Source organism: Equus przewalskii, chromosome 25, assembly GCF_037783145.1.
Source record: "Equus przewalskii isolate Varuska chromosome 25, EquPr2, whole genome shotgun sequence".
NCBI lineage: Eukaryota > Metazoa > Chordata > Mammalia > Perissodactyla > Equidae > Equus > Equus przewalskii.
The window spans coordinates 7,899,184-7,912,318 of NC_091855.1; the positions used below are offsets into that span (position 1 = coordinate 7,899,184).

At 35.7% G+C, this 13,135-nt stretch overlaps 1 protein-coding gene across 2 annotated transcripts in view; it reads left to right on the forward strand.

Annotated features, from left to right (window-relative positions):
• SLC38A6 (solute carrier family 38 member 6) overlaps positions 1–13,135 on the forward strand; it is a 58,620-nt gene that overhangs the window by 12,647 nt on the left and 32,838 nt on the right. For both annotated transcript variants that reach the window (XM_008539205.2, XM_008539206.2), the window contains exons 4-5: positions 5,789–5,841; positions 7,764–7,803. In XM_008539205.2, coding sequence (XP_008537427.1) covers positions 5,789–5,841; positions 7,764–7,803 — 93 coding nt within the window. The remainder of the gene's footprint in view (positions 1–5,788; positions 5,842–7,763; positions 7,804–13,135) is intronic.

Here is a 13,135-nt window from a genome sequence, read left to right on the forward strand (position 1 = left end):
GAGAGCTTTTTGTTTTGCCCAGCCTTGATGTGGGCTCCATATAAGGAGAGGGATTGCTTTAGGGTCATGATGAATCCCATTCAGCACTGTGAGATGCTGTCACTGGGAGAGCACATAAGAACTGAAACCGACTGAAAGAGTCGATTCCCATCTCCCATCCCAGTGCTCACTGAGCATTTGCTTGTTGTTTGGAATGGTAAGTGGCCTGTCCAGCTATTTCTATGTTCATCTCTTTCTTTTCTGGGTGAGTGAGGCTAGTCCAATAGACCCACAGTTTATTAAGTGGGATGATGACGTGACTTCATTTTCACTGGATTGGTGTTCTTGTCTCATCCTTTTTGCTAATGAATAGCTCTCAATTGGGCTTGATTTTTCTCTCCCACAGGCATTTGGCAATGTCTAGAGACATTTCTGGTTGTCACAGCTGAGAATGTGGGGGGCTAAGGTAATACTGGCATCTAGTGGGTAAAAGCCATGGATCTGCTAAACATCCTGCAGTGCACAGAACAGCCCCCACTGCAAAGAATTATCCATGCCAAAGAGGTCGGTGGTGGCAAAGTTGAGAACCGCTGGGCTAGACTGTGTGCTCTGCTCATGTAGCAGTTCCCTCATATGGTTCGCCTTGACGTTAGAGTAAGTGCTGCCTGTAGCAGAAGCTGAGCTTTTTCTCTTGGGCTGCAGGGGAGGAGAGGGGTGAGTCTCTGCAGGGTTAAACATATCTTTAAGTTAACCTCCTCTTTTATTTTTATCAAAAGTAATATATGGTCACACACGTGTGTGTGTGCACGCACGCACTTGTGCAGCAGGGCTTGGAGGAGTTCCCAGCCCATTCTTACCCGCTTCTGGTTTCATTCCCAGAGTTAGCACCGTTTAGAGTTTTTGTTTTTAACTCTTTTGGTGGTTATCTTCCTAAGTCTAAATAATATTCTTCTACTGTTATTTATTGATTTAAGAGATTATCTGTTGACACTTCATTCTGAAGGGTGAGGAGTTAGCTTAAGAACACTAATCCTCCTTTCCCCCCTGTAATTTTCATTAGTTTATATTAAATAGTTCTTTCATTGATTATTTTGTAACTCTAAATAATACACTTAAACCTTTATTTTTGTTCCATGGACTTTAGACAGTGTCTCTTGACTCTCTGCTATGTTATATGATATTAGTGTTCCTATCCTTTCTTTCACCTGTCCTCTTCCTATTTCCCGTAGTGTTTCTGCTGTACCCTTACATTGTCCAGGTTGACAGTATTTACTTTCTGTTTTGTAATCATATTTAAGTCATTCATGTTTTACCTATAAATTGAGTCTGAAAGTTGAAAACTGAGTAACATTTATAGGATATTACTATGTAAGTGTTGTTCACTGCAGAGCCAAGCAGTATACTGGGATCCAAGAAGTTTCTCTATGCATGCAATATCACAGCCTTTGTGTCATTTACATGGAGAATGTTCCTAGTATTCTAGCATTCTATTTTCTTTTACTGCATTGAGTGCTCTAAAGTCACGCCACATTTAGTTGGTAAACTTACATTTAAATACATGTTAAGAAAGATCAGACATGGCAATACAATTGCATAGTAGACTTTGGATAAATGAATGACCTGCACAGCACTATTAGGGAGAAAAAAGGCGAGAGGAAAATGATGGAAAACAGAAGAAGGAAAAGAATTTCAAAATAATAAGGGTGCATTCCAAATGGCCAACTTTCTGAGAGTTGAACTGTGTTTGAATAACTCATGTCCCTCAATCTAGATCCAAAGATAATATTGCTGCTGGTGAAACTTGGGCTTTGTACTATAACCAGAGTTTATTAATTGTCCTATTTCATTGAGGGAAAAATGCAAAGTAGACAGAACACTGGAGTAACTAGCTGGAAATATTCCACTACTTCATGGGAAGCAACTTTTTAAATGATTCCTGTGGAGGCCAAACTCTTGGTCTAGCCAAAATAGCACTAAAGTGTGCCTTGATGGTATATTAAAGAAGAAATTTTTCCCCAGTTTACTTTATTAGGATTTACAGCCTTTCTGCCCCCTCAAAAACAGAGGATTGATTTCTTTAATATCAAAAAATAATTTCCTAAAATAGATTGCTAATGACTGCTTTCAGTTATTTATTTAAGGAGGATTGTGCCAAGTACTGCTTGTATGAATTCCTGTAAAAGACTGAATTAATTTCATAATTAATGTTATTCCTGTTCTGGAGGAATATGCTATTAATGTGGCTGGTCATCACCACATCTTGTTTTAATATCTTTCAAGACATCTTTCACTTTATAAATAAGGTATTAAAACATCGATCATCTGAAAGAGCAGGAAAAATGTCCCTTTTTAGTAGACCAAGTGATATTTAAGTTACTAAACACCAGGGAAGTTAAAAATTGTAGCTTAAATAAATCCTATCAAATATTTGATGGAGGAAACAGAACTATTCAAGTGATAAGGTTTTTAAAAGTAAAGTTTCACTACCCCATTATAGTCATTATAGAATATTTGAACCCCTCCCCAAAAAAATGGAGAAAAAGAAAGAAGACTGCACAATCATTGTTACTGTTGGTTTTTAATTCATTCCACTCTTGTATTTTTACTCTATAGATTATATTCGAATGCTATTTTTTTATCTAATATTGCCTTTTTAATGTTATTATAAACATAGTTTTTTGTTTTTTTTTTTTAAAGATTTTATTTTTCCTTTTTCTACCCAAAGCCCCCCGGTACATAGTTGTGTATTTTTAGTTGTGGGTCCTTCTAGCTGTGGCATGTGGGATGCCGCCTCAGCATGGCCTGATGGAGCGGTGCCATGTCTGCACCCAGGATTCGAACTGGTGAAACCCTGGGCTCCCGAAGCAGAGCGCATGAACTTAACCACTCAGCCACGGGGCCGGCCCCTATAAACACAGTTTTTAGTGGCTACATATTATTCTGTCAGGTATATTTACCATAATTTTACTTTACTCAACCAATGTTGAACATTTAGGTAGTTTTTTTCCAATGTAAATAATGCATGATGAGTATCTTTGCATATAATGATTTCTCTGATTTAGTTTTATTTCCTAATATGCAAGCTCCTAGGGGTCAATTGTTATAAATATTTTAAAGTTTCAGTGGTCAAATTGCATTCCAAAAGTCAGTACCAGATTATACTGTTACTGGCATCTTATTTGCCCAAATGACAGAATAGAACTTTGAAAGTATTTCATGAGTTGCTTTTGGAATGTCAAGATGATCCAGAAAACCATTGAAAAGTGAATATGTGAAGATAAAGCATTTGGCTGACTGTGTGCATATTTTAGTAAAGCCTCGATGTTAAGCCAGAAGCCATGATTCATATTCCTGATGATCTCAGACATGGAAAAGTACTTCTAATTTCTACAACATAAAAGAAGTATGAGAGGGACAGAACTGAAGGACTAGCCAGACTTGCTGACATGAGACAGAGTTAGGATTTGGACATTATACTCAGTCTTCACTTAAAAGTCTAGGCCTTTTTCACTCTGGATTTGGGAATTTGCTGTGTTTAGAGAGATTTTTATAAAACTAGAAAATAATGGAGAACAAGTTTGAGATTGCTGAAAGTATGCCAGTCTTGTCAGAAGTTGCAATTACAACTATCTTCGTTAAGCTGTTAGTTTGATTATATTTTCTGGAATAATTAAGGTTATGTTCTAATTAAAAAATTAAGAATAAATGTTTAGCTTATTTAAATTTAGATAATTGAAATGCCAGTTCTTTTTGGACTCTTTCAATATTATGATTTTGCTTAAGGAAAAGTTACTAGCTTTTCATGTTTACCAAATATACAATCTATACTTGTTTTCTGCTGTTTAAAAGTAAACTTCTTTTTTTGAAGATTGGCACCTGAGCTAACAACTGTTGCCAATCTTCTTTTTTGTTTTTTTTTCTGCTTTATCTCCCCAAACCCCCCAGTACATAGTTGCAGGTCCTTCTAGTTGTGGCATGTGGGACGCCACCTCACTGTGGCCTGATGAGCCATGCCATGTCCGCGCCCAGGATCTGAACCGGCGAAACCCTGGGCCGCCGCAGCGGAGCGTGCAAACTTAACTGCTCGGCCACGGGGCTGGCCCCTAAGCATAGTTAAACTTTTTGATGAATATTATCTTGATAACTTCTCACTGACTGAGAAACTGATGCAAAATAGATCACTTTAAAGGCAAGTTATTTCATACATTCCCATATGTAACACTGAAGAGCCTCCTTACTTTAAATTCTTGGGAGGCAATGTTTTCTTAGGAAAGAACAGACAAATTTAACTGTAATATTAGAGAAGGATGCTAAAAATGAACAATGATGTTCCTTTGATCTCATGCCTCATAGTAACAGACCTCGTCTGGAAACTCGGTTCGTATACGCATAGTAGGTAATAAAATTACCTTCTCAGTGTCAAATTAGATAGAAGCTAACATTTAGAGAATTTTCTGGTTTAGTATATATACCAAGGCTTTGGAATGCTAAATACGAAGAATTGTGCCCCTATACAACATTATCACTTAATTATGTTTAGGAATATTAAAACAAACTAGTAAATAGTTATTGATTAAAGTAATTATTAATTTTTTTGATGACATTCACTTTAGAATATGTGAATTTGGAAAAAAATTTTTAGCAATTCACATAGAAGGAAAAAATTCCAGTTTTTACTTTTGTAACTCTGCTTTTTAATTTTATGTTCTAAAATATATCCAAAATCTATCCCTGTAAGATTATTATTGATGTCTTTCATTGTTAAAGCATAAATGTTCATACTTATAATCAAATTATATATCCCAAATTCAAAACTAAGTTGTCCTTGTCCGCTGTGTTTAGTAGTGTATAAATACATTTTAAAAAATGGTTGTATCATCCAAAAAGTTTCTAACTTCTTTGATCAAGTTTGTTAATGGATTAGAGTTAAAATTTTAAATGTATACTTGGCAAAAAAATAGGTAAATTTTCTTAATTAGTAAAAGTTATCTTTTCAGCATTTCACTGTTTTCTTTCTGACCTTGTAGTTATAACATGTAAAGACCATATATGGTTTAAAAATGTGGAGTTTTTTGTTAATTTAGTGGCAGTTTAAAGAAAACTCATGTGTGTCTTGAGAAGATATATTAAACTTGCGTTAAGAAATGATGAGCGTCGACTCAATAGGAGATGTGTGTTGCTATACCAAGCCTTAGTATCTACTGGTCAGCTTTTTCTTAGTATAAGTACTGTAAGGTTAAGCACTTTTCAAACTATAGGATTATGTGAATGTTTTTCTCTTATTTTTACCAGTGGCATCACTAGAATGAAAACGTAATTTCATACTCTTATGATGAAAAAAGAAAATGTATGCCCTATTAATTTGGGGATAAAGGTATTGTTTCTATCATGAACACATTATCATCATCCTAGGTAGCCTGGAAAAGTGAATGTCTCTGACACTATGATACAACTTTCATACTTTATCTAACTTTGTGCAGTTTTCAGAAACTATTGCCAATGAAAACTTAGATTTCACTGTTTAGTGAGAAGTGGGGTTGTTCTTGAGTAATTATTGCATTTGAATTAATGCAGCTTGAGTGGTTATTAGACAGCCTTGGGATTTGCTAAGCTCTACTTATTCTAAGAGGACTCTATCGTTACAGACCAAATGTCTTCAGAAGTTTCCCCCAAAAGTGGTTACTTCTGCTTTAAATTTAATGTGACCATCCAATAGCTATAAGGTAGTAATGGAGTAGCTTTCTTTCCTTTAAGACCTGGCACACAAATGGTTTTGTGTAAAAGTGAAAATTATCATTTCTTTTAACAGCTGTGACATCTTATGAAGATCTTGGACTCTTCGCATTTGGATTACCTGGAAAGGTAATTTTTTAAATTTCTCCTCACTGTCCAAATTCCAGAGGAGCATTTTTTCCTTCTGTTTCCAGTTAAAAGAGACAAGTATATATAAGAGAAGGAAATTAGAAGGAATAAAAGGAAACTAAAGTGAAGAAAGACAGAATGATGGGAACAGGAAGAGAAAGAGAAGAAATATTTCTATACATGTTTCCTAAAAATGCATCGTAAATTTAACTTAACACTTAAATCTTTTAGTATTTTTCACCCTAACAAAGGAGAGCAATGACTTGAATAATTTTAAAACAGTAACAATGGCCTGTTTTAAGTTTTCCTTCTTAATTTTAATTATAGTCTCTGAGTAAATCTTCGGAAAGACAGTAGAAGAAAGCAGCATAGAATTAAAATTATAGCATGACTCTTTACAAAACCGATAATTAGAAGATCATATCATTTAAGAGCTGAACAGTGCTAAAAGATTATCTAGATATCCCCTCATTTCTAGGTGAGGAAATTAAGGCCCAGAGAAATGAAGGGCCCTGTTCGTCCACGGTTACGTAAAGCAGGTACTATATCGCAGGACTCCAGACTCTCAATCTACTGCTTTTCCTCCTCAGAATAAGAGAAATAACAGCAGTATTTATTGGGCATTCATTTGTGATAGGCAGACTAAACTGATTTAAGAGGTAGGAAGAATACTGTCTTCTTCCACAAATCATCAGAAGGTAATATTATTGTTAGTGCTGTGATACTTTGTTATTTCTGAAGAACTATCCTACTTCTAAAACCCATTTGCATGTTGGTTCCAAACAGAACTTTTTCTTTTCATTTGTGAATCTGTTGTTCGTGGGATTTGTTCTAGTAGAGGTGGGCCTGAACAGTGATCTATTCCCAATCTATGTAGGACTGCATGATCCTAGATAGCTAGTCAGCTCCAGACATACCTTGGGGGTGCAGATCCACCAAGATTTGACTGATCTAAAGGCACAAGTGGAAGCAGAATATTTAAACATTTCCTCTGAGTACATTTGATTACCAAGAATGGATAAAGTGCTATCTTGAGTTTCCTAGGAATCTCATCAAAGATCACAAGCTAGCAAGCCTGCAGGCTGAACTTAGTCCTCAGGTATATTTTGTTTGGCTCAAATCTTTGTATTTTTAACTGATTGCCAACAAAGAGTTATAAAATTTTGAAACAGTTCAATTTCTGACTTTCCTTGAAAAATCAGAAGATCTAGTTACATTGGATCCACATTCTTACATGCCAGCAACTGGCCAGAGCTGAGTAGCAGCTGCCCCATTTTGAAAGGAGAGTTCTCCAATATACTAGAGTCTTTACTACCTCCTATTGTCTTACACTCAGCTCACTTCATACTATTGAATTTGAAACATTTTGCGTAAATTTTCAGATCTGAGAATATGTGGGCTCTAGAGTTTTTGCTCTAGACTTTATTAATCCCTGGGACAGGGATGTTCAAAGGCTTGGTGTAAGCCAAGCTGATAAATTCAGAAGACTCTATCATTTCCTTTTATGCAATACAGCATTGGCACAGCACACCTCAAGCTGTCTCAGTCTACCTACTAAAGTAATGTGGTAAAACCAGTAAAAAAGGGAGAATGAGACCAGATAGATTCAATTTCAACTTTTTGATACTTTGATAATCATCAGTTACCAGCTTTTTAACACTTAATAACTGTTTAAGAGAGACTGCCAAGAAAACTTGCAAAAGTATTCTTTATAGTAACCATGGAACTATTAAAGAAAGGCTTTTTATGTGATGATTATTAGTTTTATGTATTACAAGTGGCTGGCAAAATTTATTCTTTCCAATTTCTCTTCTCTTGACTTCTGCATCTTTTTGATAGTAATGGTTATTGGATTTTAATAAAATACTTATCCTTTTATAGTATTTCCCCTTCATCTTCTGAATACATTTGTTCTTTTATAGGTGGTGGTGGCAGGCACCATAGTAATTCAGAATGTTGGAGGTAAGCAGTTGAAAGTGCACCGCTTGCACATAGATATTATAGAAATGATTACCTTCCTCTCGGTCTAGCTGGGAACTTGAACCTCTGTAGACATAGGTATCTTCAGAAACCCTGTGTGTTGTCCTCATTACTCTTTTTTCAGGTCCTTTTTAGCAGCCCTTATAGGACAGTAACTTCTAAATTCAGTTCCAGCTAAGCCCTTGATTTCAGTCTCGTTATTAGGTCGGCAGCACACTGCTAAAGCATTGGCTCACTGTGCTTGTGACAGTGGTGAGGGACAGCCTGGAAAAATTCTCCAGGTTATTCTAAAATATTTCCCCTCTACTTTTGTCCTAATCACTCCCGTTGGCAGATACTGCTTTAGAGAGCATGATGTTCTGCGGGCTGTGAACAATCAGGTGTGGACAAGCAGTGTCCTTTTGTAACCAAGAAGTTAAAAATGACCAAGCAGTTTAAAAAATAAACAAACCTGAGACAAATAAGCATTCTCACATATATCTTTTGTTCCCATTATCAAGAACCACATGGAAATAAAAATTACTGTTAATTATAGAGTATTATTGACTGAATGTAATAAACATTTAAATCTGAAATATGGGAATCATGTTTGTAGGTGTTGTAAAGAAGTTAATGGTGAACAGTGTCTTAATTTTCTTTTACCATTGACTGGAGTGCTAAATAAATCCTTAGTCTGAAGGAAAATTCACAGAGAAGGTTGACATGCACTCGGATCTTAGACAAGATTGTATGGTCAGGGGAAATTTTAATCTTATTTCTTACATGTAATAGTTCAAAATAATTTAAAGATGACAGCTTTAATAAAGTTTAACTCTGATTCTCAAGAGATCTGAGGTATTTCACTTTAAGTATTGTTCAACCAAATTCTATCTTTGAAGGGTTTCTTGGTCAAGGAAAAAATTAACATTCCAACTATAAATTGTACCTGCTATTGTTTTGAAATCCTGAACATTCATGTTTTAATTCTTTGAATTTTCATGGGAAAAAAATGCTATCGAATGAGAAGAAGGCTTTCTTGGATGCCATACCAAATAATTTCCTTCTAACACACACTACTTCACCCTTCACACTGGAAGTCAGTAACCACTCTCTTCCTTAATCTATATAAATGCCGTTGATTTTAAGATCTGCTTTGTAATAATTTATTTTATTTTAGCAAATAAATATTGCTTAAATGTGCACTCATAATATCTCTAATATGAATGCATATTTTTATATTTTCAATCCCTCTCTATATGATTACTGAGAACCATCACATTTTGTTTAGATTAGGTTGAACTGTTTTTTAGTAGTTTATGTAGAATTTTCAATCCAGGAATTTTGATCCAAATATGTGACCCTAGCAAAATGCTGCTGTTGTATTCTGTGTACCCTTCACCCTGATCCCTTCCTTCTCTAATCTAGTGTATAACTATTATTGTACATGATTTTAGCACTTGGCTTTTATTAGATTAAAACTATCTCTGTGTATGCTTTTCTCCCCCACTATATTGTAAGCTGCTCCAAGGCAAGGATTGTGTCTCATTTCTCTTTGTACTCCCAGAACCTAGCATAATACCTGGGACTTGATAAACCTTTGTTGAACTGAATAGAGCTGCATGTGATTTGTATAAGCTATTTCCAAGTGCTTTTTAATATTCTAGATATATTTATCAAGAAGAAGAGAAAAGAAGACTGCTAAACTGATCACAGGCTTTAAATATTTGAAAAAGTGGACGTGAAATATAAAAATAGATACTAGACTAATTCGATATTGTTACAGAGAGCAGAACTGGTTCCAATGTAGAGTAGAAGTCTACAGTGAAGCTGGTTTGGGTTCATTTGGAATACCTTTGTGACTAAACTGTGATGACGAAGGTGGCCTACGCTCCTTTGAAAATGTCCCTTATCCCTGAAAAACATTCAAACAGAGTTGGTTAGTCATTTGTCAGAATGTTCTAGAAAGGATTCCTGCATTTGGTAATGGATGAATCATCAGTTTTCCCAACTCTAAGTTTGTTGATTTGCTTACTTTGTTTTGGAAACTTTTTTTAAAATAAAGTGACTTAGGAGCAGTCACAGCAGTTTTTAATGTCCCTCAAATTCAGAAAAGCTGGTAATATTTATTTAGCTTTTAGAATAATGTCCTCAGGATTTTCTTCACATTGGTTAAAAGTTTATTTATTGAGAACCCAGTCACTGAAACATTTTAAAGAGCTTTTTTCTTTTGTGCATAAATCATTCCTTTATTAAAATCATAGAATTGGAAACTTGCTCTTGTGAGCAGAATGCTGGGTTGAATGTCTACTCCAGTCTCTGCCATTGGGTAGGCATGTCTTGGGGGAATCCCCTCCCTCACTCTCTTGGCTTCAGTTTCCTCTTTGCTAAATTGGTGGGGGTAGGATGGGAAGCAGGGAACTTAAGGTCCCTTCCTACCTCAAAATTTGAATTCTAATTTGGCCATTTCAAAGGCATGTTAATTCTTTCAGAGCATTAAAATATTTTTATTACAGGAAAGTTCAGTGGGGGAGTTATACTTGTTTCAAAATATGATTTGGTCTTTTCTTATGCATCTTTACCAAGTCAGCAACTATTGCTCTCAAAGCTGTCGTAGATGCTGTTCTCTGTCAGAAAAGCAGAATCTCAGTTCTTAGAACTACCCTTTAGGGCAACTGCTGAGCCTCTGAATTTAGAGTCTAGGAACTCCAGCTTAAGAAGTAATTTCTTGATGGATATAAATTGGGTCTGTGGAAGTCCTAAACAGTTACTAGACCATGTATCCTTGAGAAGAAACAGCACACTTATTTGGGAGGATCTGTAATATGTTGTGCATATGATTGACTTAGTGTTACGTCTTCAAAATGGACTTTGACTTTTTTCCTCATTAATTGGAAATACGTTAGATATTTTTAAGATGATATGAAGTGTATAGCATCAGATTGAATTTCTACACTTTTTACCTTCTATCTGCATATAATGTGGTTCAGGTAGCATTTTTTGAAAGATGGAATGTTCGTTATTAGTGTAAATGGTCTGAGTTTTTGCAGTGATCATTTAGAACTGAAAAATAATATAGTAGATTCTATTTAGGTCAAGTGTTCTACTAGATACTTTAGTTACATAACTCTTCAAGGTAGATGCTATTATCCTCATTTTACAGGGGAAGAGATCAGTGCTCAGAAGCGATAAGTAGCTCATTTACTACCTTTACCCCTTAGTAAAGCTCAAACCTCGCTCTGCCTGTCTGCTTCTAAAGCCTTTATTCTTTTTGCTATGATATAATAAATGTTTGAAAAGCTGTGAAAAGATTAAATGTTGAGGATTTTAAAAACTCCTTGGGGACAGAAACTATGTGTTTTCATAACTTGATCTAGTTTCTGGTAGAGGAACTCAATAAATAATATTTGTTGAATGAGACAATTTAAAAATTCTACTTAAAAGCCTAAGATTTTGCCTCAAAGAGGCAATTTTATATACCATATAAATGATGGAAAGAAACTTGAAAGCCCATAGCATGATTTATAGCTTAGAATTATATAAAAATTAAAAGGTTGAAAGTATTGGGGAAAGTTATATCTTATTTATGTAAAATAGACAAAATATTTTGAAATCTGTTTTCAGTTAGGTAATTATGTTTTAGATTAATGCTTCCTAACTCTTGTATTCTTTGTAACATTTAAACATTTCTCAGTTATCTTGGGATTCTATGCCCCTGGTGAATCTATGAGAAAAATGGAAGAAAAACCTTTAGAAACAAAATGAACATGAATTGCTCTTGATTGATATTTGTTACATGGATCTTTCCAGTGAAGACCCAGTTTATCACCTACATCTCCATATTCCATAAATCTAAGTAATTTGCTCATTCATTTATGTCCGTAGTACCTAGCACATAGGAGGCATTTAGTAATATTTGTTATAGGAATAAAGGAAGGAATAAGAGAAGGAGGGAAAGAAGGAAAAGCAAGTGACTTGGCTTAGTACTTCCTTAGGAGGAAAAAGAGTTAATCAACTGGGAAGAGAAGACCACTGAATATATGTGAACGTATTTTAGGAAAGAATCTACTGTCAGAACTTCACAGAAAATCTTTTTTTCCCAAGATCCAGTACCAAGTATTAGTCACAGGTCACTAATGTGGTCTAAGTCGATTGGAAAAATCCACTGTCTTTGAATAATCTCTAAACTTTATAATAGAAAAAAAATGTGACTCACTAAATTCAGCATTCTTATTCTAAAGTTATAGAAACCTTTGTCTTTGGGAAATGGAGAGCCATATAGTAAAATACTACTTCAAGGCGATTCCTGATCTCCTCCCAATGCTAATGATTTAGGGGCCTGAAATAGGCCAGAGCCAGAGATAGCCCCCAGCTGCCCATTTCCTCAAGAGCTGAGAGTCGTTGCTACTGGGACACGAAGTCAGAAAAGAGGTATCTGGAAGTTGTAATATTTAATGCAGTTACAGGGAAGAGAACTCTGACTTAGAGAGTTTGAATTTAGTGGACTACGAATAAAAGGATTAAGAACTGTAATAGCAAAAAAGTATAGATAGTTTCTACAAAGTTCTCTAACTGTGTTGCATTATGAGATCCATTTCCTAAAACCCAAGGTAAGTAGTTTCACACTCATTTGAACTCCTGAGATTGACCACTCAGAAGGCAAAAATATCCCTAGAAATCAAGCAGTAAACCCCACATATCATTAATCAAGCTAGAGAAAGTCCTATTAACTCTTACATCATAAAGTGAAGTTAATTGATGTTCTTTCTGGTTTCGTATCTTGCCCAACTCAAAAGGTAGAAAGGTGAGTGGCTGCTAGGAGTATATTAACTTCTTATTTTGCTCTTTTTTTTTTTTTTTTTTGAGGAAGACCAGCCCTGAGTTCACTACTGCCAGTCCTCCTCTTTTTGCTGAGGAAGCCTGGTCCTGAGCTAACATCCGTGCCCATCTTCCTCTACTTTTCATATGTGGGATGCCTACCATAGCATGGTGTGCCAAGCAGTGCCATGTCCGCACCCTGGATCCGAACTGGCAACCCCGGGCTGCTGAGACGCGGAACAGCGAACTTAATTGCTGCGCCACTGGGCGGGGCCCCTTATTTTGCTCTTATAAAATATGAAGGATCACTATGGATAGCATATTCTTTCCTTAGTTCTTTAAAGCCCCAGTTCTTTAAAGGAGATTGAAGATCGAATCGCTGCTACATATTGTGAAAGGAGCACTGTAAACATTATAGTAGTCTTACTGAAACCTCCTGAAAATTGCTAGAATGACCCAGATTTTCCGGTCTGATACAGTTCCCACAAAGCTTCCACTAGCTGCCCTGATCAACACCCTA